This window comes from Lepisma saccharinum, chromosome 16, assembly GCF_977018435.1.
Source record: "Lepisma saccharinum chromosome 16, izLepSacc3.1, whole genome shotgun sequence".
Lineage (NCBI taxonomy): Eukaryota > Metazoa > Arthropoda > Insecta > Zygentoma > Lepismatidae > Lepisma > Lepisma saccharinum.
The window spans coordinates 19,260,663-19,277,531 of NC_139244.1; the positions used below are offsets into that span (position 1 = coordinate 19,260,663).

Sequence of the window (16,869 nt, forward strand, 5' to 3'; positions counted from 1 at the left end):
AATTTTTGACCTTCAGATATTGTCAAGTTAATTCAGTAGTAAATAAATTGTTCAATAATTTTGATAATTTTGCAGCGAATTTGAGAATGTATAAGTGACAGTTACAAGGATTTGAAAAGGATGCTTACTATAATTGATTATATTGCAGTTGAGAGTCCTAAGATATTAAGTACAAGCATATGCTGTTTTGCTACAATATTTTTCACAGAAAATAGATAATCACATGTAGAGATGTAGTGATCAGTGTGGAAATTCTAATGTTTGTGTAAGTAAGCTGAAATAATCATTTTGTAATTTAACATGCAGGAACAAGTATGAAAAAGTCAACAGCTGCATCAAAAGTAATCCACTCATAATTTGCTTCAACGAATTTAACAATAACATGTGTAAAATATGTTAATATGTCCATAAAATACAATAGAAACGTCAAGAAAAGCAGCAGAATTGTGCAAGGACCACTGTTACATGTTACACGCCCCTCAAGTTGGACAGTTGATTCCTGAAATAAGGCAGAGCATAGTACGTAGGTCTTAAAATAAAAATTCTTCAAGGTTTTCAATTTGCTTTCTGTGCATTTTCAGTGACACTGACTCCTGGTCGGTTACAATAGCAAACTTCATTATTATATGCATCGGCAGCGTTTCTACATAAGGCACTGAAGTAAAAATACTTATAAAAATATAAACATTCGTTTTCATATCAAGGTATTTGCCAGTTTACTGCTAAAAACAGTCAAATCTACATTTGGGTTAAAATGATGTCATGTTATGCACTATTTTTAAATAACGAAGTAGTATTTGAACATATTTTTATTGCTTACTTTTCTTAAACATGGTTTCAATATTTTTATTTATTTTTTCAGAAAAACTTGTGCTTGTGGATTTTTTATATCTGAACTTCGACTCTAATATCTAACAGATTAGTATCTGTTTATACCAATTTAGCCTATAAAATTAGATGTCTCTTATGAAATCTAGAAAATAAAATACACGTATATCGATTCACAAAAGTCGATCGCATTCTGCTTCAGTGTGGCCAAGTCCTGGCATACAGCACCCAACTCAAAAAGAAAGAAAAACTGTTTTGGCTGCACTCTTCTATCCGAATTCAACCACGATAAAAGCTAACGGCGCTTGTAAAGAATCTTACAGTAGCATTTTTGCATAATCATTTGACGTTAAGCACAGCGAAGCCACTTAACTATTCTAACCAGCGGAGTTTTGCATTCGAAGCACAGTGTCTGCGATCATCAACGTCTGAGGCAGATGACAATGAATCTTCCCTGAACGATTGGAGCAACCGAGTGAGAAGTCGTTACGTACGCTAATTCTTTGACGCCATTCTCGCTGAAGTTGGCACAGACTAACCACTAGATTCATAAACTGTGTCGTGGGGAGTGAACGCAAGAGGATAATCGTGATGTGCTTTTAACGGCTTGATTTATTTTCTGTGAATGGAGATCTGCACGGAACAGAACTGAAAATTGCAAAACCTGTTTGCACAAGAGCCCAGTATATATTATGAACTTCTCATTGTGCTCCGAAAGTTAACATTCTTTATTTCTTCCTGGAAGATCTAGGTAATGTTTGATGCAGAAACTGCGGCATTTCACGAAAAGTGATCCTAGTAAATAACAAAATGAATTTATATGGAACTTATTATTGTTTTTCATTGATTTAAGGTTGAAATGTTTGTGAATACATATAATTTACATATTTCACCAACAAAAATTATTAGCATCTGTAGGCTATGTGCTTCACAGGCAAATGAAGTCAAATTTTTAGTCAAATTTTCGTTAACGCTCTTCATGTATTCAGGCTATGTCATTAGGCTCAAGTTATTTTTCACTTCTTAGCAGACATCACAAAGTACTTCATAATTCTATGAAATCAGTGAATATTTTAATCCAATCTCATGTCTAGATACTTCCCTTCTTACCAGCCACATTTCTAGAAATATATTTCGAAGAAGGTCCGAACCAACTGCCTAAGAAATAATAATAATATAAATATTAAAATTATTACGATAATTTATAGATCTATTCATAATATGTCATGCCTGTCCAAGCGTGGTGCTGATCGCATCACCCTCACGATGGTCGAGGTCGTGAATGTCATGTGCCATCATTACATCGTGCAATGAGCAGAGGAGAGCTTTATTACACACACACACACACACACACACACACACATACATATGTATATACATTATGTACATCGCCATAAATAATGTATGTATGGATGCAAATCTTCACATCTTATTCTTCACGGTACATACTAGATTCGGTTGGAGCCGAAGCCAATATATCCTGCTCTAACTACGCCACTGGTCCTAAAATTCACAGTTTTTTAGGTCGACAGAGGGTTGAGTCCCGACCTCGTGCCGAGACCAGTAGGTAATTACGTAGCGAAAAAAGAGAAGATAAAATGTAATTTTCCTCTTGGGCACAGTGCCTGGAATAGAGCCAAAATTCCCTCACCCCCCTCGCTTGTTCAGGATTCAAGAAACATGGAAAAGAAGATGGCGCATCAAATGGGAAAAGAAGTGTTGCCATAATCATGAAAAAATTCAGCGCGCGAAAAGAATTTACAGCGGAACATAGAAACCGACTTTGTGGACGAGAAAAAGTAGTTTGCCTTTCCGAAATGCGTCGAAGGTAGGGGGAGTACTATGTTTTCGCCACATCCCCCTTCAATATTCAGTCTCGCGGTTAAAGCAATATGTTAGAAGTTACTTTTAAATCGACAATGTTCTACCGTTACAATTTAATAGCCTGTTACGTCACAACAGTTTTCTGCGTCAGCGCATGCGCATTCATGTCAACTCTCAAGTTTTGTAGATGGAATGAAAAGGAAACATGGCGTCGGTAACCATATGGAATATTAAACACGGACACACATTAAATCAGACATACATACAACAAGTAGAAGTTTGTGTCTGTGTTCAACACAGAAAATATATTTCTAATTGCACACACGTCCAATTTATAATCATTATCTATCATTATTCATGATAAAATATTCATTAAAGAAATAGCTGCTACCCGTTTTTTAAATTGACTCATACACTTAACGGCAGAATACTGTAGTTTGTCAACTTTGTCCCTTCCCTCCACAATATATTTGAAGTTGGTGCCCTCCACGCGAATATATGTCCACCGATTTGTATCTGACATAGTGGTGGCGATTTGGTTCCAAAATGGTGGGGGGGGGGGGGGGCAAGAACAGTTTACTTTCCCTTCGTACATAAGGTTTAGCATATTGCGTGGGCCAAAGTGACAAAAAGGACCCTCTTAATCGCCGGCACTCCTGACAACTGATATTAATTCGACTCAATTGCCCAATATCCTTTTCTGTTTTCTTATATAATTGCGGATTAAATTTCGTCACCATGACGGAATACGTGACTGGTCAAATTTTATAGCATAAATAAACACATATGAAAGATATTCTGAAATCCCAGGTGCTTGCAGGCGTATCTATTGTTGCAAAGATCGCGAGCGAGAGAGAGGGGGTTTTACGTATTTCCACCTATCAGCAGCACGGAAAGGAAATGGAACCTTCCTAGATATTCTGCATTGCCGTACACTTTTTTTTGCTTCAATCTGAGTGCAGTCAAATCTTGATGTAGCGAATTCGCTTGTGGTGAACATTTGAGCCAATACTCAAACAAATACAATATGCCACCTCGATGGCTGAGGACGTTGAGAGGTCGACTCGCGTACTCGCCACCGAATTTTACTGGTTAGAGTCATTTTTTTTATATCGCTTATCCAGGAATCGGATTTTGATGACTTACAACTATCTGAAAAATGATATATAAAATAATCTAAAAATATCAATAAAATGACCCAAAATATGACTTAAAAATTTAGTTTTTATTTCAGGGTATGACAGTTAGTACCTTACATTTCTTACTTCTGTAACGTTAGAACTGAAATAACAAGTTGTATCTGAATTTTAAGTATAAAAATCTTACCTTATTCAGAATTATTACAGTAGGTAATGTCGAGCTACATGTTGCTTTTTCCCTACAATCATGTGGTGATAGAATTCTTGTTATCATTGTTACCGACATGAAAGCGATAAATGTCAGTTGTTGGCTAAAAATGAGTGCAATTACCCCCCCAAAAAAAAAATCAGAAAAAGGCGTAAAATGCGAAAAATTGACCAAAAAATGACGCAAAACTTGAAAAAATTGCTTCAAACTTGAAAAAAAATGACCTGAAACTTAAAAAATAGAAGATGTGCCAAAAAGTGCACAATAAAATTTACATTTCTATAACCAGAGGTTCGTATTCAAGATTGTAATACTTACGAGCAATTGCATACTACATAAGGTGACGTCATCAAAATCCAGGCCCTGAAAGCATAACTAGCAAGGGGTGGTTGGAGGGGTAAGAACTCCTTTTGACAACCAACCCCTCCCCCCACCAGTGAAGAATCCATTTTAAACACCGGCTTTGGAATTCTCAATTGACATATATGTGGACCCCAAACTCGCTGGAAATATACTCATAGTTCTATAGTACACATAGCTCGTAACTCGTACATAAATTTACATGCACATTACATCGTGCACACAAGAAAATAATCCTTTCTGCTACTGAGTTTCAGGCTAGGGATGATAACAATGTATATTAATGCTCTTTAATCACGATAATATTGTAAATTACCCATTACATGTTATCTTCCAGTAAAATACACTAGTTTTATGCAGAACACACATCAATTTGATAAGCTTATTAGTGCCTCTCATGTACATTATTCATGTAAAGGCTTTGTCAATACAGTGGAGCACGCTTTATCGAGTGCTAATGACCATAAAGGACTCTCTTGCATAGAAAATGTCATGTTTTAATATACTACGAGCTTCGTGTCATGCAAAGGGACTGTTAGAATCGCGTGATAGCAACCAGTGCCTCTTGGTGAAATTGGGGACTGTTCGCATCAAAAACTCAACTTTCAGATTTAGGAACACGAAAGAAATAAATTACATGTAATTGGCGGCTGTTGGCAAGCAGCAAATCAGGAGTTTTGGTGCAGGGACCTCGTTAAGAGAGGGGGAGGATGTAAACTGGTCACACAAAACTTGCACGTGGACCCTTCTCCCAAATTTCCGTGACTTAGAGGAAAAGTCACCTTAATATTTAAAGAAATCCAAATTATTTACTTAGAATACACAATAGGTTTCATTGTTTAAGCTATTGTACAGTGGGATGCACAAGTATTGCTCGGCAATTTCTCCTCGACTATTTTTGTTCCCTTGCATCCTACGTGCTTTTAAACAATGGACTCTTACATCCTCTGATGCAGAGGTTGACAACTGCTTGTTTCGTTTTGTTCCAGTTCTTGAGGCTCTCATTGGCTAAAACAAAGGTGGTGATGGACAATTTCTTTGGTAATACTTATGCACACCACTGTACTTGTTGGGATGTATAGACTAAGTTGACTATAAACGTAACAATGCCTCGTACATGTATCCGAAAACATTAGCAACGTATAACTTGTTATTTCATAAAGACTGACGTCACACCAAGAAAATTTACTATTCTTGTGGTGTTCTTTACAAAATATGCGCTGAGCTTTACAAAACTGCATTTCGTGACTTAGTATGCATGAATATGTGTTTAAGCAATTTCCGAAAGAGATTAACGTTTTAGGCAATATCACGAATTAGAATAAAGTTCTTACATGTGGATACAATACTTGTGTGTGGTTTCAGTTCGTTTTCCCTACATAACATGAAAATTTGAGCCAATAACCAGAAATTAATGTCATTAAGGAATTCAGCACCACAAAATCAATGAAGAAAGCCTACATTTCTTTTTGTAAGAAAAATAATTACAGAGCAGTATAATTTGGCTAAATTTTGGTGTGATTCGCCACCTTTTCACTTTTGGTTAATCCAGAAGATGAGATGAGTGATGATGTGATGAAATTAATGAAGGGACACTCACAAAGAAACCCCATGCAAAGGCCGGGATTCGAACCCGGGACCCCTGGCGTCGTAGCTCCTGAGCTAACCACTCTGCCACGGAGGCCGAGCTAAATTTTGGAAAGGGCTGGGTGGACGCGCACTCCCGGCAACGCCAATGAATATGGTCAGCACCAAACTCCAGGTTGCTCATTCACTGAGGCTGGGTGGACCCCAGAGCTACTTTATGTTCAAAACTCCAGGTCGCCGGCGTAGGAGTCTGACAATCTACTGGAAATTCAGAATGGATCGTAAAATGTAAGGAAATGATGCCAATAATCCTGGATCTCTCTTAACATTCCTGCTGCGACAGAGTTCATACCCGTCTGTTGTAATACACACGGAATCATCCCCATTAACTTCATAACCTAATTGGTCCACACGGTGATTGATGGTAAAACGTAATAGCTTCTCGTAATCCGAGTTGGCTGTGAGAGACATGCTTTCCAGGAAGCCCGCTTGGCTCACCGCCAGACAACGATGGGTTGGCAAATACCCTGCAACGCTGAACTTCCCTTTCGCCCAGTGTATCCAACTTCTGCAAGTTAAATATTACAATTCCTTGCTTCCCGTATCACGATGCTAGGGAGCAATTGGGAATGAAAAACAAAAATGCATTTATGCATTCTTTCGGTAAGCGATCAGACAATATCACAGGCTAGAAAACAACATGTATATCAGCGTCGTTGCTAGTGTTGCCCACGAGACGAGACTTTGGCCTGTCTCGTTTCGTGGAAGTCTCGTGGAAATGCTGTCTCGTCTCGAAAATATTCGTTTGTCTCATGACGCATGGTCAATCTCGTCTCGTCTCGAATTTTTAAAAGCCTGTCCCGTCTCGTCCCGTGGACAACACTAGTCGTTGCATTGTAATACAGAGGTCCTGTGTTCGATACCCGGTTGAGGCACTGAGGTTCGGATCCCGCTATAAACTGTAGGTCCGGTCCCGATTAGCCTGTCTGTGCATAAAGTGGACTAAAACCAACAATTCAATTCAAATGCCAGAGATGAGAAAAATGCCAGCTGATTGATTGAATTGGAAATTTTTGGGTGCGTCAACACTTAGGCTAGTTTCTCATTATACGAGGTCTCTTACCATAACTAGAATATAAATAATAAAACATCGGACTATTTTTTTTTTACCTGGGTTAAAAACTGAGACTGTGAAGACACACATAAGAACAAAACACAGGACAACAAACACACAGTCCTACAGAGGATTCTACTGGCCATAGGTTCAGATGCCAGAGCCTCGTTAGTCTGCAAAATGCAGTCCAGGGTACTATGTGGAAGGGTAACCCCTTACAGCCAAAGAATATGAGGTGATTCAATTTACGTAGGTTGAAACATATCACTACACGTTCTCATCAATAATATCCTAACCCTATTAACACGTGATAACTATTTACTAGCGTCAGTAACGTACGCAGGATTTAATCAAGGGTTGAGGGGCTATTTCTAAAACTTTCTCCCGGGTTCGAATCCTGGCTTGGGCATGGACGTTTGTGATATCTATTCATCAATTTCATCATATCATCACTCATCCCCATCTTCGCAAATTAGCCAAAAGTGGCACAAGAAGAGAAGTAAAATTAATAAATAAAAAAAATAAACTAAAACTGTCTCCAAATTCACATTACTATTGTTTTATTATCCTTTAATTAAATAATAATCATCATAATTAATTAATAATACTTATAATTAATTAATTAGCTGAATTACTACTAATAATACTACTAATACCACTACTACTATTAAGTAGTAGAGATCTACATAAATATAGTATTTACGAAAGCAATATCACTCTCTAGTCATTCTATTTTTATCAAATTCTGGGAGCATTTTTTTTGTTTGTTACGAAATAATTGTCTGGTCAACGAGGTGAGACATTTTAAGTGTGAAGAAAATCCATATAAACAAGAAAATATATTAAAATAAATTGAAATAATCAAAGTATGGAACTCATCCAAGGAGCTGTGGTGGTCTGGTCGGTAGAGCGTCTGACAACCACGCGGGAGATCCGGGTTCGATTCCCGGAATTGGTTTGAATTTTCCGGCTTCTTCCCCGCATAAATGTCCCCGATAATTCACATCTGGATTGTCTCGCTGTTCATACCAACAAAACATTTTGCAATAGTTAAGCTTATTGTCGTTTGAATAATTGTCTAGTCAACAAGGTGAGACATTTTAAAGAGAGGCATTCAAACGTTCTGCGATAAACAATGGGAAGGCAGACTGGTGACTGTATTATTGTCCACCTAGCTTTTGTCTATACATTAGCCGCTTACAACGAACCAAAAACTTTCTTTAGTTAATTCTCATTGTTAACACAAAAAATACATGTTCATTGAACACTGGCGTATGTAGAGGGGTGGTTGATGGGGTTCCAGCCCCTACCGAAATTTTGAAAAAATCAGAATTTTCAAATAAAAATCCGTTAAGAACTTTAAACAATCAAAATGTGTAAATGCGAAACCACCTTTCAAGTTAGTCCCGATTACCATTTTTGTCTTTGAATACAAGTACTTTGCTAAGAGTATAATGTCAATAATCAACAATGACATAAAGTCAGAGAACAATATATACTTTGTCAATTTCTTGCCGTATGGATCAACATTAGGCAACGCTTCAGGCATTTGCCCCTGTTTCCCCGCTTACGGAAGCCTCTACTCATGTTACCAGTTTCATTGATAACACGAAGTTTTATTTTTACATGTGTACATTTAAAGTATCTATTGTCGTACAATTTGTTCTTAATCATACTTATTTTACAGGGCGGAACAGGTTGCATTGACAATGACTTGAATCCAGACCCATCTATGTGTGAGAATCAAAAGTGCATCATGGCTGCCAGTAGGATCTTGATGCCTATGAACTGGAAAGTAGATCCGTGTGAAGATTTCTACCAATATGCCTGTGGTAGACTCACTAGTAGGGAGGACTCCAAAGTGGCTCTTAGTTTCAACACGCTAGAGAAAGAAGTCGATAAAGATCTACAAAGTAAGTTTAACTATGTGAAGAGTTTAGAATACATGTTGTTTGTTTGAATTGGTGTTTTAAGTCCATTTTATGCACACATTGGCTAACCAGGACTGAACGAACAGTCCTGCCTCCACCGGGTTCGATTCTCGGTAGAGGCACATTGCACACATATTGTCATAGACATTACGTGCGGGTAAGGTGGCATTGCCCCTTCAACTTTTTGCCACTTTATGACCACGCGCTGTGGCCTCTTGTCCCTAACCTTGCCTACCAAAATGAAGTAAATTGCCGCTTGCTGCCCTCCAAGTTTTAGCACCCAATCCCCGATCTAATTTATTAATACAAGGTTTGTATTAAAAGTAATTAATTCTTGCGCTATAGTGGCCTTTCTTCAGAACTCTATGGCTCTACTCGTAACAGTATGAACACTGGCGTACGTAGGATTTTGTTCTTTGAAAATGTAGATTTTCTCAAAATTTCGGAAGGGGCCGTAGCCCCATCAGCCCCCCTCTGCGTACGCCAATGAGTATGAATAACTATGCAGTACATTATAATACATGACCGACTCTACCATGTCCCTGAAGATTTTAAAATTCGGGTGGCAACAGTACAAATATGGCGTCCTATAGCCTTGAAGGAAATCCTGTGAAAGAATATTATATAGAGTGGAAGTGGGGGGTTAATTTTGAATATAGACTTAATCACGTGATCTCACACGGAACAACACATCATATCATAAATTCCCTTAGTTCTTATGTAATTTCCATTTCGGATGAACTGAGTTTCTGCTTTCTTTGGAGAATTATGACTGTTTCTTTTTATTTGTTAAATTCTACACTTTTTCTCTGATAATTTTCTTTCACATTTTTGGAACAAGACTCTCATTCCTAAGCAACTTAGGTGTTAGAAAGAGTGGAAGGGACAAGAGAGAAAGAGGAAAGAAGAAGGAAGAAGAATGAAGGAAAAAGAGCGTGAGATAAAGAGTCCAACCACATTCCAGATGAAATAAATTGTTTAGCTAAATCGCCTTTCAGGTGAAAGTACAGTTGACAAGGGAAAGCCACCTGCTAGAATGTTTCCAGAACAACTTTCTAATAGTCTGGAGGGGAATAATGTTTGTGTATATATATCGTCCTGTTTTTGTACCTTGTTTCATTTGTACTTGGTACAGAGTCTGAAGAAGACCTTGCTAGAAGGTTGAAACATTACGTTTAGTTTATGTTTTATAATAAAATAAATTTCTGCCTTGGTTAGCATATTGAGTTTTTCATATCATGGAAACAAGGCTTAATGGTGTTTTAATTTTTTTGTATCGCCCACTTGGCCCACACCTTGCTACGCCACTGCCAAGGACGTTCCGTCAAGAGATGCCCTGGATATATTGAAGTTATTGTCTTGCTGTGTAATTCTCATTAATCTTTCTTTATTGCAGAACTTTTAACAATGGCCACTGGTCCAGATTCCAAAGAAACGTTCCAGAAGCTAGGAATGTTCTACAACAGCTGTAGTAAAGCGAAACTACGACCAGCCAACCGACAACCTGGTAACTATTTCTCGATTGTTGCACAAATGTGTAAATCTGTATTGTTGTAAAATGGGCCAATATAGCAATGAGTTTTAGCATATTTGAAGTGGAATATTTTATTTTTCGTTAATTAAGTCAAGTGAATGCAGTCAGTTTAATTCTGTATTCGTTGAATCTATGAATCTATTATACAGAATGTATATCCTCTGCGCACTCACCAATTGATCTAATAGAAGACCGTTTTTGTTATTTCTGATACCAGATGTCTCCCTTTCTCAAATATTCTGTTTCAGCAGAGTACTTCATTAATTATATACAGTGGTTATTCTCTTTATATCCGACCATTGTCGATTCGGTGCTGCCACCTGGCGTATCATGCTGGAACTATGGGTCTGCTGGCGGGAGCAGTGTTGTGTCTCACCTTGTAGGTGCGTGAGTGTTGGTAGTGAATGTTATCAAATGGCGACGAAAATCAACCGGTATTGGGAGGGTTACGTAATGGCTCTTTTCCATGCTAAGTTTTCATACGTACGCATTGTGAAACAATGTCCGGAGAATGGGTTAACACTCGGGGTGAGTACTGCGAAAGCTATTGTGGCCCGTTACTCACAACAGGCCCTCCTTGCGAAACATTCACCCACGAATACCACCAGGAGAAAGGCTGCAAGCAAAGTGTCACCCGTAGTGCGAAGGGGGATCCGTCGATTGGTGTGCCAAGAAAATTCCCCGACTCAACGTGATATGGCCCACAGATTTCACCTCGCACCGTCAACTGTGAACAAAACAATTCGCAAGCGCCTCAAGTTGAAGTGTGTGCGGAAGGCCGGGTACAGTGGTGGAAAAAAAGTTCTTCCCCACAAGACTTTAATGGCAGTAAATAATGCCGGAAGGGTAGGCAACACACATTGCACCATTAGGTGATCGGGTGATTCTGTCAGTCTCGGGAGCAACTCGTCTTTCATGCAAAAGCCAACAGGCACAGGAAATGTAGGAAAGTCACGTGACTTGTCAGGTGGAATGTTGTTCGTCAGAAAATCGCCTTTTCTCAACCCAGGTCGCAGAACCGACAAGAGCTACCCGTTATATCTCCGAAAATGATTCCCCTAAAAACGTTGAATGAAAGGCTAAAACAATTCTCGCCTTAATTACTGTATGTGCCGCAGTAGCACAGTCGTTAGGGCGTTTTATTACCATGCGAGAGATCTGGGTTCGATCCTCGACGGGGGATAATCGGGATTTTGTCCACCTGTTCAAGCAGCTTCGGTCCCCACCCAGCGTCGTATAAAGTCGGTACCTGGAGGAAACTCTGGGGAAGGGGGGGGGGGATGGCGGCCAGGGGCGTGGTGCTGATCACATCATTCCCACCTTCGGCCTGATGAAGAAAGCGTGGGGCCCTGACTCCACTAAACTCCACACCCCCTATACGCCTTCATGGCTTGGTGCAAAGCACAAGGTAGGACTTTGCTTTTTAATTTACTCTACATCCCAATTTTGTCGTAACAAAACTTCCCAATCTCTACGTGGGCTTTCTTCCAAGTTCCGTAGCATAGACGCCGACTCCATGGGGCTTGGGGGGGGGGGGGGTTGAGCCCACCCCCAATGTTAACGATGTGGGGGCAGAGCCCCCAAATAATTTTGCTTTAGAGGACCTAATGTATTATTTTGCTTCTCTTGTAAAGTTTACTCTGAATTGTGCAACATGAACTTAACTTTAAATACACATTTGAAATGTTCTAGACCATCAATTTGGGGCTCTGAGACCGTTAAACCATCAACTTTGGGGGGGGGGGGCTATGAACAGAGACAGCAAAATACATGACTTATTACTATATACTAAGTATGTAATTATGAGTATTGTTAAAAGTTTTACTAAAAAGAGTTTCAAAAGACGATGTGCATGAACTAGGGTACTGGATGGGACGTTTGGGATACACATGGCTCTAACATGACATTTAGAACGAGATCATTCATATATGATGGAGATCTGTTTTGCACTCCGTGGTAGCAGATATTAAAAGTCGGGAATATTTTGCTTATTATGGTTGATGAAACTTGTGACATATCCATCCGTGGACAATTAATATTCTGCATTAGATCTGTGAATAAAAATTTTGATATTTTTGAGGAATTCGTGGGCTTTTATGAGATTCCGCACTCTGAGGCCAAAACTTAAAAAAGGGAGAAAATGAGTCATTCATTAATTTATTTCAGTGATCAGAGCCCCCCAATAATTTTGACAAGTCGGCGCCCCTGTTTCGTAGGGATGTGAATAGGCTCCAATATTTCTTGAGACAATTCATACATGTTATATTTCCTTATAAGAACAACAGCCGATATATATTTTGTGTCTTTTTTTTGGCGGGGAGGTATAATCCAAACATGTGAGGTGATCCTTTTCCCACTACTCACTCCATTCTCAGAAATAAATCGCAATTCCAAACACTGAAAATGCAGCACTTTCTACATCTTAGCATGCAAATATCTACATAGTAGCAAAGTAATGTGTGGAAAGAGAAAAATTAACGATTTGTAACGGCACTCTGGAAATCTTTTACAAGTAGTTTATTTTTTTCAATTTGAACTGACATTCATAACATTCATTAACGATTCCAATATTGACAAAAGAATAGCTTAGGCGTTCTGCTACTTTCAATTCTTCATTATCGTAGTCACCGTAACTCTCTCTCTCTCTCTCATCCTTCCCGATGGCGCTGTAGTAGAGGAGTCGCATTGTAATCAAGGAGTCCTCTGTTCGATACCCGGTGGAGACACAGTGGTTAGGATCCCACTTTAAACTGTAGATGCAGTCTCGATTAGCCTTTGTGTGCATAAAGTGGACTTAAAATACCAAATGAAAATCAAAATCAAAATCACCGTAACTCTCTTACAAAGCCAGAGGATCCATTTCTGAAACCTATTGAGGCTTAGATGTAGCATTGCATTCGTATCATTACCCATCATCTTCGTCGTCGCGATTATCGCAAGAGGTAAAACTGCGACACAAACTAACCCGAACAGAAGCTTGGAATCAATCTGAATATTGGTTATGTTGGATACGTGGTAGAATTGTTTTAAATATCACTTCCTGTGATGTAATAGGGTTTTTGATTAAGGACCATTTGTATAATGCATATCGTTGATGCGAACAATAAGTAGTTTCACGTTCACAACACTCTTCGGTTGTTTAGAAATCGTAAGGAAGAAGGATCTCTAAATTTCCGCTTTCACATGTGAATGAAACTTTAAAATAAGTGCAGTGTAGGTCACAAAAAAGATTTACATATTGTTATGATATATTTTAAACACCACGAAATCTAATTCCAATAGAATACGATACTACTCCTTACGTTCCTGTAAATGTTCACCATTAGTCTGGCGAAAGAAAGTAACTAAGATTTCCGTGTTTCCTTGAGGAAAGATAAGGCGCCTGCTTGTATTAAGCAAGCACCAACTGCTTCGATCAGTGACCTTCACTGCCAGAGTGACTCACAGCAGGCCTGCGCTCGTTCCGGTGTGCGTATAAAACAGGTATTTTATTTCGTTCGTTCCAATCCACACTTATATCAAGCTAACATTCTAATATTTTCGTAAAATATGTAGTAAACAAGTTGTATACATTATGGTCTTCCAGAGTGTTGTTGCCTGCTATTTACACGCGGGAGATGGGGGTGTTGTAAACATTTCTGAACCCAAAGGTCGAGCACGAAGGAAAAGTTGTGTAAGCATTGGAGGTAATAACAAGGTAATAGAAGTTGAAGGAAATGCTGGAATAAATTATATCAGAAATTGAATAAAAACAGTTCTCATCACACATAGGGCTATCAGATGACTCGTCAGCGGAAAGTAGGACAAATTGTCTCAAAATGTTGAACACGATCGTATTTGCAGTAACTATAATAGGTTACTAGGACATCTTAGCATATAACGAGAATATGACACATCTTCAGCTGAAAAATTAATGTTGAAGTGAACGGTTGAGTTCAAAATTCCCCAACTGCTAATTAATAGCACGACTGTATGTGATTTCAACTTGTGTATGTAAGACAGAACGTTGTTCGTCGATGTGGGGCCAGGAAGAGAAAACAATCCATGAATTCGGGAAGGAAAAAATTCACAATTTCGTAAACAAAGTTTGGATGTTCTTGTTTATTAATATGTAAAAAAAACTACTATACACTGGGAAAAAACAGAATTGTGTGCCTTATTTCTCCAATAACGAGAAAAATTACTTGTTACTTCGAACAAATTACCGACACTTATATCGATAAAACTTCACAAAGGAAGCATTTTTATACATATATCCGGACTTTTTCGGATCTAGAAAATCGTGAAGTAATTTCTGAGCTGGGATTGTAATTGTTTTTCCGAACATCCAGTAGCAACCATGCACACTCTTTGATTTAAGCATACTTCTCCAAGGAACCACGTTATCTTAGACTTCCCTCAGTTTTTCTGTTTCTCCATCTAATTTGAAGTTACGTGATGCTCAAAATACGTATAAGACATATGAGATTTCTTTCAAATTCCTTCCGGAGGCCAGACACAACTATAAAATGTAGGACACGTCAGGAAATAAGATTGATTCTTATAAGTCTTTTTATTTTCTTATTTAGCGTCGTTTTTCTTTCACCTCTTGCTAATCGCGACGACGAGGATGAGTGATATGATGAAATTGATGAAGAGGCACTCACAAAGAACACCCATACGCACGACGGGATTCGAACCCAGGACATCAGACATCGTAGCGCACTGTGCTAACCACTCCGTCACGGACGGAATTCTTATAGCCCTAATCGTTCCTCAATCATATTTCCTATCTTTAAATACACACGAAACATAATAAACAATCTAAATAAACAGGTGCCAGTTCACACTCTAACCGTAAAAAAACATATGCATGTGCAAATGCAAAATAATATTTATTTTTAGGTAGTTGTGACTTATTATTGTATATTAAAGAAATATATTAGTGATAAAATGACTAAAGTAGAGGAACATCTCCAATGAAACACTCATGCCTTATGGATATTTTTATTTCTTGCCGAACAAGGTTCCGAGTTCGAGTTCCGACCAAAATGGATTCATTGTGTATGTTCATTCATGTCTTTAATGTAATCATAAATCGTCGTCATGAATAATTTAACTTCAGAGGAAGAAAACTGAGGTAATTACTAATAAAAACAATAACAAAACAAATTTGATCTTAAAGCCCTGGCTTTGCGCTACATATTCCATCACGGGGATCATAGGCGTGCGCCCATGGGGCCATGGGGAGGGCAAATCCACCCCTAATCATGGACGTCTGCAGATTTTTTCCACGAAGAGACAAGCACGGTATTTTTCCATGGGGCATATTACCCCGATAATAGTGTTGCATTATCGCATTCCTGCATCCTCATTATAATAATTAATGTAAATTATTATGACTGAAATCAAATTATACATGTGAAAACGTACTTTTTGGTTGACATTCGTTTTCTAAGGGGAAGATGTGGCAATCCTTGCCTCCCTTTCAGACATCTATGCCCCTATATTATTATATTTTCACCTAGAAATTTAGGATAGATGAATCCTATCGCCGTTATTAAACTATATTATACTCTTAAAGAAAATTAAGTATTTTCAAGCCGATGAAAGTTCAAGGCAACTAGTGTTGCCCACGGGACGAGACGGGACAGGCTTTTAAAAATTCGAGACGAGACGAGATTGATCATGTGTCCCGAGACAAACGAATATTTTCGAGACGAGACAGCATTTCACAGCATTTCCACGAGACGAGACAGGCCAAAGTCTCGTCTCGTGGGCAACACTAAAGGCAACTACGGGGGAAGGGGGTGCAGTGGCGAAACCACAGCCCCCCACAACCTTGAACGGAAGTCAATTTTAGGGGGCAAACATGGAAGTAAAGGAAAGCAAGAGTAGCAGAATCTAAGAGTAGCAGGACAAAAGGATACTCCAGATGGATTTTGTTTTCACGTCTTTCTTGCATTATATCTTCCTGACTGCCAAGAGCACCTGCGGGGGGGTTGGGGGTTGGGGGGGGAGGGACAGAGCTGCAATTGCCCCCTTGATTTCAAATTTTATACAAATATAAATAACTTTCGTAAAATGTTCTTGCTCGCTTCGCTCGCAATGTCTGCTTTTCTTGAAGTCTAGTCAAGTTCAGAGCCGTAGCTAGAGGTCGGCGGGAGTTAACCCTGGACGCCAAACGATCTAAATGAAAAAAAAATTGTAAAAGAGAATAATATGGCGCTCCATGATTTTTTTCCCATATTAAATCGACATTGTTTTCATTTTGCAAAAATTGGATCTGAAAATTTATTGGTCGCTTTGCTCGCAATTTGTTTTCTGTAATGCATTTTATATTACCGAGGAGAGAAGTACTGCTG

The 16,869-nt window shown here is 38.7% G+C and overlaps 1 protein-coding gene and 1 long non-coding RNA gene across 2 annotated transcripts in view; one reads left to right on the forward strand and one right to left on the reverse strand.

The window, feature by feature from the left end:
* Positions 1 to 16,869, reverse strand: part of LOC146000311 (uncharacterized) — a 92,206-nt gene that overhangs the window by 62,943 nt on the left and 12,394 nt on the right. The window lies entirely within an intron of this gene.
* The window catches only part of LOC146000310 (neprilysin-1-like), a 63,444-nt gene that overhangs the window by 9,902 nt on the left and 36,673 nt on the right, over positions 1 to 16,869 (forward strand). Inside the window, exons 2-3 of the mRNA XM_083137815.1 lie at positions 8,748 to 8,973; positions 10,388 to 10,498. Of these exons, the coding sequence (XP_082993941.1) occupies positions 8,748 to 8,973; positions 10,388 to 10,498 (337 nt within the window). The remainder of the gene's footprint in view (positions 1 to 8,747; positions 8,974 to 10,387; positions 10,499 to 16,869) is intronic.